Source organism: Cetorhinus maximus, chromosome 2 (assembly GCF_964194155.1).
Source record: "Cetorhinus maximus chromosome 2, sCetMax3.hap1.1, whole genome shotgun sequence".
Classification (NCBI taxonomy): domain Eukaryota; kingdom Metazoa; phylum Chordata; class Chondrichthyes; order Lamniformes; family Cetorhinidae; genus Cetorhinus; species Cetorhinus maximus.
In genome coordinates this window covers 184,526,059-184,547,844 of record NC_135880.1, presented here as the reverse complement: position 1 = coordinate 184,547,844, position 21,786 = coordinate 184,526,059, and the positions used below count along the sequence as shown (strand labels likewise).

At 41.8% G+C, this 21,786-nt stretch overlaps 1 protein-coding gene across 2 annotated transcripts in view; it reads right to left on the bottom strand.

Moving 5' to 3' along the window:
• Positions 1–21,786, bottom strand: part of LOC144668435 (ADAMTS-like protein 1) — a 746,250-nt gene that overhangs the window by 66,626 nt on the left and 657,838 nt on the right. For both annotated transcript variants that reach the window (XM_078530487.1, XM_078530496.1), the window contains 2 exons: positions 15,233–15,443; positions 3,558–3,737 (listed from right to left, as the gene is read on the bottom strand). In XM_078530487.1, the coding sequence (XP_078386613.1) occupies positions 3,558–3,737; positions 15,233–15,443 (391 nt within the window). The remainder of the gene's footprint in view (positions 1–3,557; positions 3,738–15,232; positions 15,444–21,786) is intronic.

Here is a 21,786-nt window from a genome sequence, read left to right as displayed (position 1 = left end):
TGGAAAATGGGATTAGAATAGTTAGGTACTTGTTTGACCGATGCAGACTCGATGGCCCGAAGGGCCTTTTTCTGTGTTGTAGACCTCTATAACTCTATAACTAACTGGTAGAAGTGTCAGTAGGGGAGTATTTTGGGGATAGTGACCATAACTCTAAGATTTAAGGTAGTTTTGGAAAAGGACAAAGATGGACTGGAAATAAAGGTCCTGAATTGGGGGAAGGCCAATTTCATTATAAAAGGACAGGATTTGGCCAAAGTGGACTGGGAGCTGCTACTTGTAGGAAAGTCTACATCAGATCAGTGGGAGTCATTCAACAAGGAAATAGTAGGAGTTCAGGGCCAACATGTTCCCGTAAAGGTGAAAGTCTAGGGAACCCTGGATGTCAAGGGATATAGAGGATTGGATAAGGGAAAAAATGGAGGCTTACGGCAGATACAGAGGGCTGAAAACAGCAGAAGCCCGAGAGGAGTATAGAAAGTGTAGGGGGTACTTAAAAAGGTAATTAGGAGAGCGAAGAGGGGTTATGAAAAGACACTGGTGGGCAAGATAAAGGAAAATCCCAAGGCATTTTATAAATATATTAAGGGCAAGAGGATAACCAGGGAAAGAGTAGGGCCCATTAGGGACCAAAGTGACAATCTGTGTGTGGAACCAGAGGACGTAGGTGAGGTTTTAAATGATTACTTTTCATCTGTGTTCACTGTGGAGAAGGACGATGTAGGTGTAGAAATCAGGGAGGGGGACTGTGATATATTTGAAGAAATTAGCATTGAAAGGGAGGAGGTATTAATGGTTTTAGCGGGCATAAAAGTGGTTAAATCTCCAGGCCCAGATGAGATGTATCCTAGGCTGCTATGTGAGGCAAGGGAGGAGATTTTAGGGGCTCTGATACTAATTTTCAAATGCCCTCTGGCCACAGGAGAGGTGCCATAGGACTGGAGGACAGTGAATGCGGTACCATTATTCAAGAAAGGTTGTAGGGATAAACCAGGTAATTATAGGCCAGTGAGTCTAACATCAGTGATGGGGAAACTATTGGGAAAAAGTCTGAGGGATGGGATTAATCTCCACATGGAGAGGCAGGGCTTAATCAGGGATAGTCAGCATGGCTTTGTCAGGTGGAGATCATGTCCAGCAAATGTTTTGGAGTTTTTCAAGGTGATAGTTGTTTTGATGAGGGAAGTGTAGTTGATGTAGTGTACATGGACTCCAGTGAGGTTTTTGAGAAGGTCTCGCATGGGAGAATGGTCAAGAAGGTAAAAGCCCATGGGATCCAGGTCTATTTGGCAAATTGGATCCAAAATTGGCTTAGTGGCAGGAGGCAGAGGGTGATGGTCGAAGGTTGTTATAGCGATTGGAAGCCTGTGACGAGTGGTGTACCGCAGGAGTCGGTGCTGGGACCCTTGCTGTTTGTAGTGTACATGAATGATTTAGACGTGAATATAGGAGGGTTGATCAGTAAGGTCACAGATAACACGAAAATTGGTGATGTCGTAAATAGTGAGGAGGATAGCCTTAGATTACAGGACGATATAGATGGGCTGGTAAGATGGGCAGAGCAGTGGCAAATGGAATTTAATCCTGAGAAGTGTGAGGTGATGCATTTTGGGAGGACTAACACAGCAAGGGAACACACAATGAATGGTAGGACTCTAGGAAGTACAGAGGATCAGAGGGACCTTAGTGTACCTGTCCATAGATCCCTGAAGGCAGCAGCACAGGTAGATAAGGTGGTTAGGAAGGCATATGGGACACTTGCCTTTATTAGCTGAGGCATAGAATATAAGAGCAGGGAGGTTATGTTGGAGCTGTATAAAATGCGAGTTAGGCCACAGCTAGAGTATTGTGTGCAGTTCTGGTCGCTACATTATAGGAAGGATGTGATTGCAGTGGAGAGAGTGCAGAGGAGATTCACCAGGATGTTGCCTGGGCTGGAGCGTTTCAGTTATGAAGGGAGACTGGATAGGCTTGGGTTGTTTTCCTTAGAGCAGAGAAGGGTGAGAGGAGACCTGATGGAGGTGTACAAAATTATGAGGGGCATAGATAGGGTAGCTAGGAAGAAACTTTTCCCCTTGGTGGAGATGTCAATGACCAGGGGACATAGATTTAAGGTAAGGGGCAGGAGGTTTAGAGGGAATGTGAGGAAGAATTTTTTCACCCAGAGGGTGGTTGGAATCTGGAACTCGCTGCCTAAGGTGGTGGTAGAGGCAGAAACCCTCATAACATTTAGGAACTATTTAGATGAGCACTTGAAACGCCATAGCATACACGGCTATGGGTCAAGTGCTGCAAAATGGGATTAGAATAGACAGGTGCTTGTAGGCTGACACGGACATGATGGGCTGAAGGGCCTGTTTCTGTGCTGCATAACTCTATGACTGTGATAATGGTTCATCTACATCCCTTCAGAATACTGCCTTCTCTCTTCAGCGTCAGTCAGGGCTCAGTTTACAGCCCGTTTGCTTCTGAATCAGAGGTCATGAGTTTCCATCCCATTCCAAAACACTTGAGCACAAAATCTAGGCCTACGCTCCAATGCCTTACTCAGGGAGGTGCTGTCTTTCAATTCGGATGTTAAACCAAGAGCCCACTGTCTTCTCAGGTTGGTGCAAAAGATCTCCTGACGCTATGTGAAGAAGAGCAGGGCATCCCCACACTGATTATCTGCCATTACCTTGTTGCCTCCTCTCCCAGCACTCATCTTTCGATGCCTTGGTCTCCATTGAGAGCTGCAGTGACAGAGGCTCCTTCCAACTTCAGGGCTCTCTGTTCCTTTAAATGTCTCCACTCCCTCTTTGGATAATGCAATCATGTCTGCACTGAAAATTGAGCTGCTGGCATGTCACATGAGTCTAAGTATAGCCACTGTCCTAACATGTGCTTCTCAGATATTTGTATTTCACCTGTAAGCCTCCCCCCAACTATGTCCACTATGAAGTTCTTAACCCCATTTTCAGAAATGAAACCCCCATGTAAACCCGTCACACTGTAGTGACACACTCCAATCAGTGATGGCACTGCAGTGCTACAGTTTTGCATCCCAATTTCAAAGCCTGAACTGCAGAGAAATCTCAATGTTCCAACAAACTGTATTTTTCTACTTCCTAAATTACTGCATTTGTCTATTTCACTATAAACTACTACGTAAAATCGAAGTATTGCAAAGTAAAAGGGCAGAAATATGTGGCTTTAAAATGGCAGCCGAATTCCAGTTGCAATAGTCTTGGGATAATACCATAAGACGTAAGAGCAGAAGTTGGCCATTCAGCCCATCGAGTCTGCTCCGCCATTCAATGAGATCATGGCTGATCTGATAATCTTCACTTTACTGCTTTTTCCCCATAACCCTTGATTCCCTTACTGATTGATTAAACACTCTGTGTTAGATTACATATTACTGACCACATACAATGGCATCTGTACCTAATCTCCACCCTGGTATTGACTTTTCTGCATGGCATACGTGCTTATGTTTATTACCTGGAATGAATCATGATTTTAAATCAGAAGCTCAACATTGGTCTAGTATGTCTGCAGTGGCAAGCTGGTCCTACCTGTGACCATTCAGAAGCCAGCCATTCAGTCGGGCAGTCTATATCTTCACAGACTCGGTGAACATCCAGTTTAGGAGTGAGGCACAGTTCCTCTGCTACAGCCACAAAACTCCCATCAGCCATTCTCTGTTTGCAAAAGGCTCTTCGTATCTGCACACCACCTCCACAGCTCTGTGAACACTTACAGATTAAAAAATGGTTATTTCACAAACATTGCAGCAAAAAGCAACATTTTTCTGGAGATTTTGCAAGGATGCATTTCAAACCCATCATTGCCTGACGCCGGGAAGGTAAGTACAGTTGGATCTGGGCTGGGCACAGATTGGTGTGGTGCTCAGTAAGATAAATTTCTCTGCTAAATTGCAGACAAATAAAAAACTCAGATAGAGATAAATGTATTGAAATCAACACTATCTCTCTTGTTAGTATGCAAATTGAATGCCTTCAAACAATGGGCAGCAGCCTTCAAAGTCGCAAACAAAATTATAGACGTTTGTATCCATTTCTCAGACGTGCAGCCCGCCAACTGGTCAATGTGCCAAAGTATTATATAAAAATAAAACCGCAATATATGCCTTCAAAATGGCGACCTAAATTCCATCTGTCTCCCCTGGTTCAATTATGTCCATGTTCTAATAGCAATTTACCAGGTGTTTCAACAGCCCAGTGCAAAGCCATAGGTGATGAACTAAAATATATCTGAAATATTTTACATCTATGTGCACCTCCCCCCAACTATTTCCACCCTGAAGTTCTTAACCCCATTTAAAGAAATGAAACCCCCATGTAAACCCGTCACACTGTAGTGACACACTCCAACCAGTGATGGCACTGCAGTGCTACAGTTTTGCATCCCAATTTCAAAGCCTGAACTGCAGAGAAATCTCAATGTTCCAACTAAGTGTATTTTTCTACTTCCTAAATTACTGCATTTGTCTATTTCACTATAAACCACTACTTAAAATCAAAGTATTGCAAAGTAAAAGGGCAGAAATATGTGGCTTTAAAATGGCAGCCGAATTCCAGTTGCAATAATCTTGGGATAAAACCATAAGACGTAAGAGCAGAAGTTGGCCATTCAGCCCATCGAGTCTGCTCCGCCATTCAATGAGATCATGGCTGATCTGATAATCATCACTTTCCTGCTTTTTCCCCATAACCCTTGATTCCCTTACTGATTAAAAATCTGCCAATCTCAGCCTTGAATATACTTAATGACCCAGCTCCTACAGCCCTCTGCGGTAAAGAATTCCACAGATTCACTACCCTCTGAGAGAAGAAATTCCTCCTCATCTCTGTTTTAAATGGGTGACCCCTTACTCTGAGATTATGCCCTCTGGTCCTGGACTCTCCCACAAGGGCAAACAACCTCTCAGCATCTACCCTGTCAAGTCCCCTAAGAATCTTATGTTTCAATAAGGTCGCCTCTCATTTATCTCATAAGAAAATCCCTCCATCCCCAGGATCAACCTAGTGAATCTTCTCTGGACTGCCTCCAATGGCGATGTATCTTTCCTTAGATAAGGGGACCAAAACTGTTCACAGTATTCTAGGCAAACAAAAATACCTGGAAAAACTCAGCAGGTCTGGCAGCATCTGCGGAGAGGAGCACAGTTAACGTTTCGAGTCTGAATGACCCTTCAACTTTTACTTAGTTCTGTTGAAGAGTCATTCGGACTCGAAACGTTAACTGTGTTCCCCTCCACAGATGCTATGAGACCTGCTGAGTTTTTCCAGGTATTTTTGTTTTTGTTCTGGATTTCCAGCATCTGCAGTTTTTTGCTTTTATCACAGTATTCTAGGTGTGGTCTGACTAGTGCCTTCTACAGCTTTAGCAAAACTTCCCTATTTTCACACTCCATTCCCTTTGAAATATAGGCCAACATTCCATTTGCCTTCTCTATTACCCGCTGAATTTGTATGTTAGCTTTTTGTGATTCATGCACGAGGACACCAAATCCCTCTGTGCTGCAGCTTTCTGCAGTCTTTCTCCATTTAAATAACATTCAGCTCCTCTATTCTTGCTGCAAAAGTGCATAACCTCACATTTCCCCACATTATATTCCATCTGCCAAGTTTTTGCCCACCCACTTAACCTGTCTATATCCCTCTGTAGACTCTTTGTGTCATCCTCACCACTTGCCTTCCCACCTATTTTTATGTCATCTGCAAACTTGGCGATAGCACATTCATTTCCCTCGTCCAAGTCATTAATATATATTGTAAATAATTGTGGCTCCCATCACTGATCCCTGTGGCACTCCACTAGTTACAGGTTGCCATCCTGAAAATGCCCCCCCTTATCCCGACTCTCTGTCTTCTATTAGTTAGCCACTCCACTATTCATGCTAATACACTACCCCCAACACCATGTGCTCTTATCTTATTAAGTAGCCTTATGTGCAATACCTTATCGAACACCTTTTGGAAATCCAAATATATTACATCTACTGGTTCCCTTACATCTATCCTGCTTTTTACCTCCTCAAAGAATTCTAATGAATTTGTCAAGCATGATTTCCCCTTCATGAAGCCATGCTGACTCTGCTTGATTAGATTATGCATTTCTAAATGCATGGATGTGTGGATTTGGGTAAGTTGGCAGATGTTGGGGGTTGGCAGTGTGTCTCTCGATTATACCATATCAAGATTATACATTTACAGTCAGTAGTTTTGCTTTTCAAATGTAGCAGAATCTCCCAGTAGTTTTCAAACCATGCACTAACATTTTCATTTGGAAAAAAATGTCAGAAGCCAGATTAATCTACACAGACAATTAACTGTCTGAAGAATTGGAATTCAACCCTGTTTCATGATGCCAATATCCAGAATGAGTAATCCAAATCAGGCAGGCAACTAATCTCCAGATATTAGGATATAGTGCTTTGTTTTTATCTTCCCAAATCCACGTCGGTAACTTCACTGCATTTCGTTACTGCACGATGCCAACAACAAAATTCCTCGTCATCTTTCATTTCACAGTTAGTTTACAGCCATTACCTCTTATTGTGGGTTTCAGTCTCAGTCAATCCAGATAGAGTCAGTTATCTACCAGAGGCAGTCATTACATGTCTTTTAACAATTTCAAAAGATGTTGCTCTCTCACGGTTAATAAAAGCATTCACTCCAGCTTTCTATTGTATGGAAGAGTGGCTCCATTTTAATCAGCCATGGAAAGATCTGATGGGGGCAGTGATTGAAAATGTCTGTAAGGAGCTGTAGCATTCCACAGTGACAGCCTATGATAAATTCTGTAAAACTCTTGTGTTACAAATAATATCAAAACCCTCAGTAAGCAATGTATATTAGACTCCCTTCAGAGAGCAACTTCTACACTGAGCAGCAGTTATCTTTTGTTTCATTTTTAGGCCTTCCTCACACATTCCCATGTGTTTAACAATATTTAATATCCTACTTATTCACCTGAAGATCCCCATCATTTATGGCAGATTAGGCTGTTTAATGAGGTCAAAGTTGAGTCTGTCACAGGCTACTGAAAATTAAAATTATCTTTTCCGGAAGTAATGTTAATTTTTCTCTACATAAGATTTGGCTTGGGTCCACCATGTGTCTTCATATATCAGAAAGCGATGGAGCACAATTTTTAAAAAAATCATTCATTCACGGGATGCGGGTTTCGTTGGCTGGGCCAGCATTTATTGCCCATCCCTAATTGCCCCTTGAGAAGGTGGTGGTGAGCTGCCTTCTTGAGCCGCTGCAGTCCATGTGGTGTAGGTACACCCACAGTGCTGTTAGGGAGGGAGTGCCAGGATTTTGACCCACAATCTGTTTCACTGGAAGTGTTTGTGGCTTCATTGCATATTTCCACTCAATCCAACAGAATCAGGAGTAACAATAAAACAGACCTAACGTCTTTTACCAGATACCCATCTGTGAAGTGTCTTCAGTAACCATATTGTTTCAACTCAAAAGGAATGTTCAAAAACACCTCTTATCATTTAAGACAGGTTTGTTTTATTACAGCATTGACAATAGAATTAAAATGATCGACTGTGTTTAAGGCATGAGCAGCACTTTTCCTCATCTGGTGTGAGTTATAGAGTTGTGAATCCCCTATGCAACTGACCTGTAGAGGACGAAAGGAAAGAAATGATTTGCATTTATATAGCGCCTTTCACTATCCCAGGAGATCCCAAAGAGTGCTATCAGGTAATCAAACGCTTTTGAAGTGTAGCTGCTGTTGTAATGCAGGAAACACAGCAGCCAAATTGTGCACAGGAAGAACCCACAAACTGCAATGTGTTAATAACGAGATAATCTGTTTTAGTGATGTTTCTGAGGAATCAGTATTGACGAGGACACTGGGGATAACTCCCTGCTTTTCTTCAAATAGCTGTAGGGGATCTTTCACATCCACTTCAGAGGACAAATGCGACCTCAGTTCATATCTCAACTGAAGGATGAATGAGAGTAGTTCTCACTGCAGCCCCAGTCACTACACTGTTGCATTTCCCTTCCTTGACACTGATGGTCCATCTTCCTCAATAGCAGAGAGTGAATTTTCATGTGGAATCTCACAATAGAAGTCAGAGAGAGAGAGAGAGTGTGAGTGGCCACTTATGTCAATTCTTTGGGTTTTGGTCAAAGTTACAGTGGAGTACCAAGAAAAACCCTCCAGAAATTCTATTCAGTATTTTTAGAAGACAACAGCTAGTTTTGAGAGCTTTTGGTTTTTAGTAATGAACAACATATTAGTCCTTACTGCCACCTCTGCAAATCTTGCAGGAAATTTCCCAGTGCTTTTGCAGTTTCAATTGCAAGCACGGGCAGACAGATTTACACACACACACACACACACACGCACACAGTCTGTCAGCCAGTTTTTTCAGCCTTCTAAATCTTCTGTGTTCAGTTTGTATTTTCATATGTTTCACTGTCATTATTTTATGGATCACCATGTGGGACAATTATTTCCTTCACTAGCTCACAGACCACCCATCTTCATTGCAGAGCAAACACAGGGCATCCTGCTCATAGGAGCATTCACTTTTTTTTAAAGCAGGCTATGTGAAAGTGGCTGTGAATGTATCGGGCGTAGTTTTAATATTATTTCCCTATCATATTCAGGAAAGAAATAAACGAAAGATTCAAATTCACCAGGTTTCTTTGAACACCACTTCTTCATAGTGATATTCAAAAATAAATCCCCTCTACTTTAGGAGTAATGGCTCCACAGAAGGAATAGACAAGGTTTATCAAAAGCCTCACGAGCTGCCGACATGTGGCCTCTCTCAACTGCTGTAGAACACGCATCACTAGTGCTATTTAATTAGTTTGCCAGTCATTCCTCAGCCAAGCTTTTGAGTGTGAAATATATTTATCCTGCTGGGATAATTGGCTCAAGAAAAAGATTCTGGGCCACAATTTTTAGCTCGTGGGCGGGCGACCCGCTCAAGCGTGAAATGATCGTGTGTGCCAATATCAACACTCGGTCGCATGATAGTGGGGTTGGCAGGCATACGCAGCGCGCCCACCGACAATTAAAAGGCCCGTTAAGGCCATTAAATAATCGATTAACTTAAATTTTTCACTGCCCGTCCAAACTTACGGTTGACAGGCAGGCGAAAAGGCCAAGCGGCCTTTGCATTTTTTTGAAAACCTCATCCACAGGTGGGATGAGGTTTCCAAAAGCAAATAAAAATAAAATAAAAGTTTTAAAATTTAATTAGTAACATGACAGAGTCTCATGAGGGGACATGTTCCATTACATTTTTCAAATCTTTATTTTCTTTTTAAAAAAAAATGCATCATCTCCCTCAGGCAGCTCTGTGCCTCAGGGAGATTTTCAAGTGCACATGTGCTCACCCTGCTCTCCCCCCTCCCACCCTCCCACCCCCCCACCCGCCCGCACAGGCAGCGCTGAGCGCTGTCAATTGCGTTTCACGCTGGGTGGGTCTTCATTGGGCCAGCGTGAGATCGTGGTCCGGCCCTGACTGCGGGCGGCGGGCGGCTTTCCGACCACCCACCCCTGCCCCTGCCCCCGCCCCCGCCCCCACCCCGTCCCCACCCCCACCCCTGCAGAACCCGTCTAACATGGGTTAACTTCTGCCCTTAATGTTTATCCTGTTCTATGAAGAACACATGAAGTTAGTCCAATTTTGTTTTATTTTCATATGAAAATAATTCCCGAATTTGAGAAATGCATTTCAGTTAGAACGCAAGACACTGTGATATAACCTGTAAATTAACTTCACCTTATTTTGTATTCACTTGTACATTAGGCACAAACACACAACAGGAAGCTCCCTAACTGGTGTTGCTGGCTGTCAGGCTGAGTGAGACAGAGGAAAGCTTGATCCTTGAATGAATGGATCTCACATCGATGGTTGTAGGGCACATGGGACTTGACTCTATCCAGGTTGGGTTGGAAACTGGGATGGAAAATTAATGTCCTATCTGAATGTTCCAAGATTGGAATCTCTGAAGATTTTTATATTAGGAGTAATGCACCCAAGCATTAATCTTGTAATTAGTCTCAACAGAAGTGATAGTTTTCAGATATTTTAATGTCATTACATGATCACAAATCCAAGTGCTTTTAGGTGAGCTTTTTTTCATTTTTACTTTGCTGTTTAATAACATATATCATCTTTCTTATAAAATTTATAAGCTTGCTGCCCAGTGACCCCTGCTGGAAACACCATGTCAGCCCCTGTAATTTAAAAGTTTCCTCTGACAGAACACTTTGGAGGAAAATGTTTTGGTGGTCTCAATGTGAAATTAAGTTGTATAGGTCTAATATTTAACTGCTGCCAGAAAAATGGATCTTTAACTCCCCTGAATAAAATGAGACATTGAATCAATTCAAAAGAAAATCATTTCAAAAGGAAGATATTATTCTACATACCACATCCAAAATGAGCTTTTGGAAAGCTTTTGCAATTTTTGGAAGATGGAGGAGAGGAAACAATCAAAAGCCATCAAGGATACAAAGACATTCTGATACAGAAAGTGTGAAAATCATGAAATGTGGAATTTGTAAACAGGAATATGTGAAGAATGTTATGGTGTGATACAGGCATTAAACTTAATCTTAAGAAACTGAATACAAGATTTGTTAAGAACAGGAAAAAGGTCAATTGGTCCCATAAGCCTATCCCTATTACATACATCACCCCCACACAGTTACTGCACATTGTATTCCTCAACCCCCTGCTCCAGCACCAATTGAACCAATTTATCATGACCGCTTCATTGTCTATAACACATGAGGAATGTGAGTAATTACAAAGTCTTATTCAGATTGGGTCTTTGTGAAATTTATCAATATTGAGCATGGCACTTTAAGGTTGTTCATGATTTTATGCAAGACAGATATCTAAAAAGTGGCAGTTTCACAGAAAATGGTGCCAGGGTTATCGACTGAAAATTCAATCTAATAGATTGTTGGGTGAATTTATTCGATTTTGCTTTAATTTGTTTATCGGTTAGTAATTTTCCTAAACCTGAAACTATGAAATCAGGGACATGGGTTTAGATGTGAGGAGCAGATTAACAGTTACCTGACACATGTAGGATAAAGAGCAGGGATTGGTCTGATTTAGGTACTGCTGTACTGTGGACTGTGGGATAATTACATCCATCAGGTAGAATTTCTGCTATTGTTTCTCCTGTGTTCTCACTGAGCTTCTGCAAAGTGCAGGTGGGATATCTGGAGAAACCCTGTAGACAGTCTACTCATTAATATTTATTACAGCATTAATAACTAATGTAAATTGTGACCATAGGGTTACTTCCAATGGATTACAAAAGGTGACAAAGTTTAAATCTCCACGGGGGTTCCACTTTGCATTCACGTATTTAACAATCAAGTTCAAATTGTACTGTTCTAAAAAGTAGACATAACAATTAAAAAACACACCAATTCTGTAAAGATCAAATAAATCTCACAACCTAAATCTGTTAACGAGGACTTGTTCCTATCCATCTTGTTCCTATCCATCTACCAATCAAATTCTTATTTATTTCTAGGTTTACTCTGCCCAATAGCTTTTTAACAATTCTTTCATGGTTAGCAAGGCCAGAATTTGTTGACATTTCTAATTGCCCTTGAACTGAGAGGCTTGCTGGGCCAATTCAGAGGGCAGTTAAGTGTTACATGTGGCCCACCCCGGTAAGGGCAGCATATTTCCTTCCCTAAAGGGACATCAGTGAACAATTGACAATCAAAGTTTAACAAGGCTAGCTTTCAATTCCAGATTTTATTAATTGTATTTAAATTCCACCAGGTGTCATGATGGGATTTGAACCCTTGTCCCCAGAGCATTAGCCTGCACCTGTGGATTACTAGTCCAGTGACATTATCACTATGCCTTTGCTTCCCACAAGGTACTTTGTCAATTGTCTTTGGAAGTTAAATTATACTCTAGGGTTTAACTCAGTGCACTCAGGAAGTCAAGGAGATTGGTAGGCAGAAACATTCTTTTCTAAATCTAGCTTAGCTACAAGGTTATTATATAGATACTCCTGAGATTTATTTCTCATGATAAATTGCATTATTTTTATAGAATGGAATTAAGACTGATGAATTTATCAGTGACTCCCCAGTGTCTTATTGAAAATGTATCCCCCAAGTAACTTCACTCAAACAGATTATCTGGCTATTTATCTCACAGCTGTTTCTGGGAGCTTGCTGTGTGCAAATTGGCTGCCACGTTTTCTAAATTATAACAGTGACTGCACTTACAAAGTACTTTGAGAGGTGTCAGCTGTGGCTCAGTTCATAGCACCCTCGCCTTTGAATCAGAAGGTTGTGGGTTCATGTCCCACTCCCGGAAACCAAGAACTGTGAATGTACTCGAAAGAGTTACATGCGATCTGTTGATAACTCGAAAGAGTTATAAAGTACTTTGATTATGTGTGAAGTGTTTTTGATGCCCAGAGGCCATTTAAGGCACTGCATGCATGAAATAGCTTTCATTTCCATGACTGTCATTGTCTCATGAATATCCTCTCTTGTCTCCTTCACTCCATCCACTGCTATTAATGTTTTCTGAGTCGTTTTAGTCTCCGTATGTCTTCCATCTCGTTTATATCAAAGCCATTAATTTTAGTTTGTTTAGCTTCAAATTTACAGTTACTTTTGTTTGTGTGAGAAGGGCCAATGGTGAATGTTCTGTAATGCTGCCCTGTTAAAAACCCAGGCAGGATGATGTAGTAATTGGGCTCAATGCTACAAATAAGCAGATACTGCAGCTCGTTTCCATTCTGCTCAATATCTGATCTGAGCTCTACTCTGTCCAGCTGCTGAGTGGAAGTAGCTTTTTGTAAGAGGGAACAAAATTCTTTGCAGTACTCCCTAGGAAGGGAAGCATTTTTGGGAATGTGGGATCAGGCTGAACCCTTCTTCTTTCAATAGCAGGAGCACAAATGTGAGGCAGATCTGGTGACACAGGATAACTTACGATGAAATAAGCACAAAAAGAACCCAAAATACATTTTCAGCTTTCAACATTTTCCTTTCAAAATTGCTCATTACATTGAATGTTAAATAAAATATACATAATATATAAAATATAACAAGCAAACTATGCAGAACTGGAGGTTTTTCTTAAATTCCAAAATCCTTGGATTAACTTTAAACCAAATTTATAATTTTGTACCAACAAATTAATTGTAGTAGAAGCACTGGAAGATATACTTCCTCTGTCATGACAGCGTAATAATTTTCATCATATTTTTCTGGTTTATTGTACAGTAGGTTTATGGGGGGCTGTGTTGTTCTGTGTGTGTGATTTAATTACATTTTGTAGCTAAGCAGACTGCAAGTTGAAGTTATCAAAAGAAGTAAGGTGTAGAAGTGTCTTTAATATGCTAATGAGTAAACATGGTCGAGGTCTTAGCATGTAAGGTGTGAAGGGAATTAGCATTTTTAGATAGATTAAGGGAAATTTGAATTCCAAGGAGGTTAATGAGAATAGTAGTGACATGAAAAGATTTATATTATGATAAAGGTAAAGTTTCAAAGTCATATGGAAACAATGGAATTTACATATTAAAAAGGGTGAAACATATATAAAGGAGAATGAGGCTGTGTGTCAGGGGAAGGCATTGTAAGATCTAACAGAGGGGTGAAAAGCCTCCAGCATTTGTGCATAAGCCCGCTGTCCACAGAAACTGAAACTGGAGAAAGCCATTTTGAATTCCGCTGTCCAGGTTATTGTGTTAATTTACTGGATCTGTTTAAAATCTAAAATATCTATTTTTGGACCATTGCTTTTAAGGGGGTGTAACTGGGAGTCAGGTTAATTAGGGATTATTATAGTAGTAACTTGTAGACCTATGTACGTGCTTGAAGTCTTTTCTTCTGTTTATAAACATAACATTCTGCCCCATAGATTTAAAATAATCAGCAAAACAACTGGAGGGAAAAAAGGAGAATATTTTTGAACACAGAGTTAAGGGGCTGAATTTTCCCCTTCAGCGGTGGGTTTCTGGCAATGGGACTGAAAAATTTGGACAGAGGCCAAAAATTGGAAACCTGCCGTCGGGAAAACAGTTTGGAATTTCTCCTTCACCACTTTCATGGTGGGCGGATGGCAAGGCAGGTTCAGGCTGATCCATGGCGGGAACTCTATTTGCATGCATTACCATCTCATGAATACTCATTAAAAACACTGCTCGCCAGAATCATGTATCCTCTCCAATCTAGCAGCACGTTAGTAGGAAACTAGACTGGTCTGAAACACATTGGAAATAAGCGCCGTGCAGCAGTTGGCTCCCACTTTGGTCCTGACTTTGAGGCGAGTGCAACACTCAAAGCCTCTCCCTTTTCTCACCAAAGCCAGCGAAATGCCACACTGGTGGGGTGTAGGATTGTTCTCCTCACTGGCTTCCTCGATTCTCCGGCAGGGTGTTATCTGGGGGCTCAGGCAGGGTAGGTACCCAGACTGAGACCAGCATTGTGACCAGGGAGTGTGTGGGGAATTGGAACACAACTACATGAATTGGAGGGGAAGCACACAGACTGCGTAATATGAGGGAGTGGACAGGTTTGTGTTAGTGTAGCAAAAGAGGGTAAGGCTTGCACAGAGACTCATGGAGGTGGGGGAGGGGAAAGGCTTGCACATGAGGGATGAGTTGCGCAGAACTCATGGAACAGCAGGGTCAGGGAGGGGGGAAGGTGTTGGAGGGACACTGTGGTGTCAGCAATCAAGAAGGAATGGCAGAGCTAACAGAAAGACAGTCATAGTCCCTGGTTTGGGGGCCAATATGGCTGAGTGAGAGATTAAAGGCAGTCCAGGGGCTTTGTGGGCCAGGCTACAGGGTTATGCGATGGCACGAACATTGTAGTCCCACTCCAGGGAAGGGCAAGGCCTGTGTGCTCAGTTGGGATAAGGCACAGCTTGGTGTGCAGGGCGTATTCATAGTCTTAATGTCACTGGCCATAGTCTTGTCTGTCTTGGTACTGGGCTGCAGATGGGATGGTCAGATTGGGGGAGGCATCTGCAGCCTGTAAAGTGGGAAAACTTAATACAGAGGGGGTTATTCAAAACTCTCCTGGGGGTGGGGGGGCCCTTCTCTATACATAACAGTTCCCCCCCAAGGTCTGGGAGGCTACCTGAAACATGTATTTGAACAGGACTGATTTACAGGGTTAGGGGTAAAAGCTGGGCTGTGATTTAAATGAAATAGCTCTTTTAATGAGTAATTACCTGTTGCCATTCCTCAGAATGCCAGTCTGGGGGGCAGTTGAACTTATTGCAGGCTTGCACGTTGTCAGGCTTTGCCTGGGGACAGTTCTTGTCACCTAGGATAGCCGTCTCATCACTTTCACGAGATAGAAGATGCACACAGAAAATATCCCTGGTCTGCAGACCTAGCCCACAGCTGGATGAACAGGCACTCCATTTTCCAAACTCCCACCTGTGGGAAAGCCAACAACTAATGTTACCCATCGGCTTTAAATTAGAAAATTAACAGCAAGTGTGCATTTCTCACATTCCTAGGCAGTTAAAAATGTCACTTTTACAAGAAAACCTGGTTATTTTGCAAGAAGTCGGCACCTGTAAGTGTGGGATTCTATGACTAATCTTAAGCATAACCATCCATGACAAATCGCATTTTTTAAACTGGCAAAAAACCACAATACCAGGCAGCCATTCAGCTTATTGTTTTGATTGTTAGGGTTCCGTAATAACTTGTTCAGTGAAACTCACTTTTGCATGTTGCTACAGTGTGGGTAATTCCCTGTTGCATGTAAGTTCTCCCAGTGTCCCCAGTGCTACACAATAATGGATAGACAGGTGTATCAATCAATTCTGGTTGCAAGTAACCAAAACAAGGCAGACGGTGTGGATCGGAATACAAAGCTTGCAATACATCTGCAAACAGATTGATTACTTTGACCGCACTATTTGGTACCTGAATAGAAGGTAGCCTGGAATATTTGAAAATGAATTTCTTTTGAAAAACCTAAATAGCTAGGCCTGTATTACTTAAGAACATAAGAACTATGAGCAGGAGTAGGCAATTCAGCCCCTCGAGCCTGCCCCGCCATTCAATACGATTATAGTTGATCTCATTTCGGCCTCAACTCCAATTTCCTGCCCTCTCCCCATAACCTTTCAACCCGTTACTAATTAAAAATCTGTATATCTCCTCCTTAAATTAGAACAAGCATTAACTTTTCATAGTACTTACTCCAAGAGTTCCTTGATTCATTTTCTCAGTTATTCATAATTATATTTTTCTTTATTTGGGGATGGTTTATAACAAATCAAACCCATACAAAGATCCTTTAGTTGAAGCTGGTTGATCTATATCAAGATCTGTTAGGATGCTAGGTGTGGTAACATAGTTACTCTAATATTAGGAAGTTGCCATTACTGCTGGGGATGAATTCTGCACAAGCAATTTTCACCTACAGACTGAATGATGTATTTGAACATACAAACAAGCATGAGTAGGCCACTCGGCCCCTCGAGTCTGCTCCCCCGTTCAATAAGATCATGGTTGATCTGAATGTAACCTCAAATCCATATTTCTGCCTACCCCTGATAACCTTTCATCCCCTTGTTTATCAAGAATCTATTTAGGTCTGCCTTAAAAACATTCAAAGACCCTGCTTCCTCCGCCGTTTGAGGAAGAGAGTTCCAAAGACTCACAACCATCAGAGAAAAAAAAATTCTCATCCGTCTTAAATGGATGACCCCTTATTTTTAAACAGTGACCCCTAGTTCTAGATTCTCCCACAAGAGGAAACATCCTCTCCACATCCACCCTGTCAAGACCCCTCAGGATCTTGTATGTTTCAATCAAGTTGCCTCTTACTCTTCTAAACTCCAGTGGATACAATCCTAGCCTGTCCAACCTTTCCTCATAAGAGAACCCATTCCTGGTATTGGTCTAGTAAACCTTCTCTGAACTGCTTCCAATGCATTTACATCCTTCCTTAAATAAGGAGACCAATACTGTACACAATACTCCAGATGTGATCTCACTAGTGCCCTGTACAACTGAAGCATAACCTCTTTACCTTTGTATTAATTTTCCCTCGCAATAAATGATATCATTCTGTAAACTTCCTAATGACTTGCTGTACCTGCAGGACTAACCTTTTGTGATTCATGCACTAGAACACCTGGGGCAGGATTTTTCAGTCAGCATGTGTGGTCGGGACTGACACACTGACGTGTAAAATGGCGCACGATGATGTCGGGCGTGTGTCCCAACATCATCGCGCAGTCCCGCGATATTTCATATGAAAATGGCCTATTAAAGCCATTAAGAACGTAATTCATGTCATCAGTAACGCTACCCGTCCAACATTACGGTGGGCAGCAGGCGGAAAGGCCAAGTGGCCTTCGCGTTTTTTAGGAAACCTCATCCACGAGCAGGATGAGGTTTCTTAAAAGTTTTATTAAATAAATAAAACCTTTTCCCAAAATATAAAAACATGTCCCATCTCATATGACACAGTCACACATATGACACACATTTGTGTGCTGTTTTGGTCTCCTTATCTGAGGAAGGATGTACTTGCTATAGAGGGAGTGCAGCGAAGGTTTACCCGACTGATTCCTGGGATGACGGGACTGACATATGAGGAGAGATTGAGTCGCTTAGGATTATATTCGCTGGAGTTCAGAAGAATGAGGGGGGATCTCATAGAAACCTATAAAATTCTAACAGGGCTAGACAGGATAGATATTGTTGAAGGAAGCAGCACTTTCTTACCTGATGCCTCCTTATTGACTTGAGTAAAACAAACCAAGATAAGGCTGGAGGAGACAGATTTGCTTAGAAATAGCTCCAGTCCATGTGGGAGGTGTAAAACCTGATCAGCTCTCATGGTAAAGGCTTCAAAATGAGTTCCAGGGATAAAAGGTAAGGATAGAAAAACGTAAAAATGGTGATTGAATTCCATTGTTGAAAAGTAGTCCCTTAATTAAGTGCAACTTTGCAGTTTTTCACCTGGGTCTGACTCATTATTGACCAATAAAGTAGGAACACTGAAACATACTCAATGCCAACACATCCACATCAACTCGACCAGTAACACAGCGCACCCTTTCCTCACAAAAACTATATAAAACCCTGTTAGAAAGCTTTTACTATATTAAATATATAAGACTCTATACTCGGTACACAAAACAAACTAATTGAAGTCAAGAAGGTGGACAGGCAGTTTCCCCCAAGGCCACACCTGACAAAGCTCCCTGGTGGCCACCAGCAGCACAAATCAATTTTTGTCATTTCTCCTTGTGTTTCTTCTGCGAAGCAAATTGGAAGATTTAATTTTTAATTTGAATACAATCCATCCTCAAAATCATCAATGGGTCACTGGCAAAAGGGATCACAGCCTGGGCCAATATACTTCACCTTTTGTGTTTATTGTGACTTTATATTTGACTATATTTCTTTGTCACTCTATGAAAACACAACTGTGATCTGGCATCCACTTCACAGCCCCGAATGCTCAAGTTCCAATGAACTCTGTCCTTTTTCCACTAATATGTAGGATATATAGAGGACTGTATAACAATAGCCTGTTCAATCAATGGCTGAGGAATATTAATTATCTTATAAACAGAGTCCATGAAATTGCAATTTAACACACATTGCACAACAATTGTAACCTGCATCCTAGTGTTTTTAAGTGGCTGGGACAACTGTTGAGATGTTTGTGGAAAAATACCAAGTTTTGTTCAAAGCTTAACATTTATTGGCAATTTAGCTGCTGCAGTTGTCAGGATTTATCTGTGGTAACAATACCATCCAGGTGTCAGATTCACTGAGGAAACTCAATCTTCCATTTTTCACCCAGATAAGATTACTGCTGTAATACCTGATTATTTTGATGTCAGATTTTTCACTCTCATGTCAATTTACGTTAGTGTAATTTAATATCAGCTTATGCCATCTCAGCACAAAGGCCTTACATAGCATGCCTCACTATTATATCCTTAGTGTTCTAGCTATTGTAAAGTAGATGGATAGATAATATAAAATTAGCTCTGAACAAAATATCCAACCCTTTTTAAAAACTGAATCAAAACAATGTCCTTGCTGCAATTTTTAATGGCTCAATTTACAGGCCCTTGTTACCAAATCCCAATCTTTGCTTTTCTCTAGAAACACTGTACAGGTAAAGAAATGTCATGAAACGGCAGATTGATAACTGCAAATCACTTTTTTATATGTGACTGACAATGTGATAGCCACTTCTAAGCTGCTTTTGCTGGGCAGATTTACACACAAGGAAAAATTTCACTCCAATTTGAAGCAGACCGGTGATCTTAGAAGATTCTTATTGAACTCTTTAATTTCTTCATTTTGCACGTTAAAGAGAGGGAATCAGGACGGGCTGTCTTCCTCCTGTTTTCTGCCTCCCCACACCCCACCAAATGGACTCCAGAATTTTTTCTAAATAAAGCTTCATTTACCATTACAACTTACTCCTAGCCTGCCCAAAGCAAAGTGCCATCAACCTTTACCATCTATCCCACCACAGAGCATGCTAAGCCTTTCAATTTTCCCCAGTTGGAACACTCATTAACATTGGGAAACAACATCAATATGAAAGTGGTGTTAGGACCAACTCAGATATTCCAGCGGCAGATACCACACGGAGGAGGCCACTGTCAGTGAACAGTTTTGGATATTCCTGGTAATCGTTTTTGGATAATAAAAAACAAAGTGCTGGAAAAACTCAGCAGATCTGTTAGCATCTATGGAGAGAGGAACAGAGTTAACGTTTTGAGTTTGTATGGCTCTTCTTCAGATCACTGGACTTGAAACATTAACCCTGTTTCTCTCTCCACAGATGCTGCCAGACCTGCTGAGTTTTTCCAGCATTTTCTGTTTTGAGTTCAGATTTTCAGCATCCACAGTATTTTGCTTTTATTTGAATGATTTTTGGGTGTTTGGGCTCAAGACCTGACCCCAAACATTTACTACATGTTCCATACAATGGGATTTACATTTTGGAGTAGAAAAATGGATTTTCTTAAGCAGATCCCTCTCTTCCTGTGTCACAAAGAGGAGAGGTTGGAAATATGAAAGAGGCTAGATTGTGATAATGCAGAGCGAGACATCAAAGATGTTTGACTGCACCATGTCAATACCTATGTTACAGGGTTCACATAGCACAGAGTTTTCTATGAAACAGAGATTACTGGAGTGCTATATCAGGTACTGTCAGCTCACTTTGACAGCCTTGTTAGGAACAGTTAAATTGACCACAGCGCTGAATGTTTGTGGCCCAAGGTTATTCCAGGTTCCTTCAGATGGCCTGTCACATAAGGTATTCTACAGTATGCTACAACAGCAAAAATGTGACCGACAATTTATTCAACCACCCTCACAATTTACATTCTTCTCTACGGACCCTGACAAACGATGGATTTTTACTGAGCAGCAGGATTCCTCAGGTACACGGTGTGCAATCATGTTGTGCCAAAGACAGGGATATCATTCTACTCAAAAATAGTGAATGTTGTGATATCAACCACATGATTTTCCACATGAATGCTCATTACCAAAGAAACTGTCATGTAAGATTTGCACTTCAACAGTCCAAAGCTACCTGCATTGATGAGCCAGAGCAGTTTTGGGTTAGCCGATTGATTGGAGGCAATGGGATACCCCCGCAGACCTGGCTGCATCCAGCTCTGCAGCAGAGAACAAGTACAATGAAGATTCTAGGATCCATCCACAAACAATTGGCATATTGAAATCTTACTTCAGCTGCTTAAAGAGGACTGAAGAAACCTTGCAGTAGAGACCAGCAAAGGTTTCCAGAATAATCATTGCCTGCTGCAAGCTGTACAGTATGTAACTCAAAGGGTTAGAATGACAAGATAACGATGAAGAGAATCAGCAAGCAAGTGAAGGAAGGGCCTACACCCACTGAGGATGCCTCACAACTGTCTTTTTAATGAACACTGTATTGCAATGCAAGGAATCTTTGGATTTTTCATGGATACATCAGTCTATTGGAGAAATGTAGAAACTGAGACAGAACCTATCACACGGGACAACCTTCTCACCTGTTCAACGTTTGAAAATGGAGCTGGGTAATGGGACAAAAATGGCACTTGGGAAGGTTCAAGTAAGCAGTCAGTTTCTACCCTTGCAGATTCTCAGGCAGATCTTAATCAGGTTAGTAAGAGTTCCAGGCAGTATTTTAGATTGGGTAAAATGGCAGAAATACAACCACAAATGCCTTTTTCATCTCCGCCCATGTAGTTTGTATCAGTTCCTGCCCCCGTCCATAAAACACAGACAATGGGCAGAATTGTCCCAGATATGCATGAAGTGCGGTAGTTGGCAGGGGAAACGATGTTTTACCCCCCCAACCGCAATGGCAGCTTCTCACGCTGTATCCTCACAAACCCGCCGTGTTAATGATGCATTCCCGGGAAACACGCCGCTTCCATGGTGAGCGGGCTTTCATTCGCCCTCTACGCCATCACCACGCCGGGCGCCATATTTAAAATGCAGCCACGTGCACACCTCTCAGTGCTTCCAGCTCTGGACTGCTGCACAGAAGACATGGTTCCAAAAGGTAAGAAGACTGCAGCCCACCCTGGTTTAGTGATGTGCCCCTTGAGCATATTTTGGAGGCCGTTGCGTTCCGTCGTGATATCTTCCACCCCCCCCCGCCCTCGTCTTGCCACAGGAGGGGCAGCAGCATCATCAATCCAACATTGAAGGCAGCGGTGGTCAGCATCGATACCCTGTATAAGACGACAGTCACCCAGTG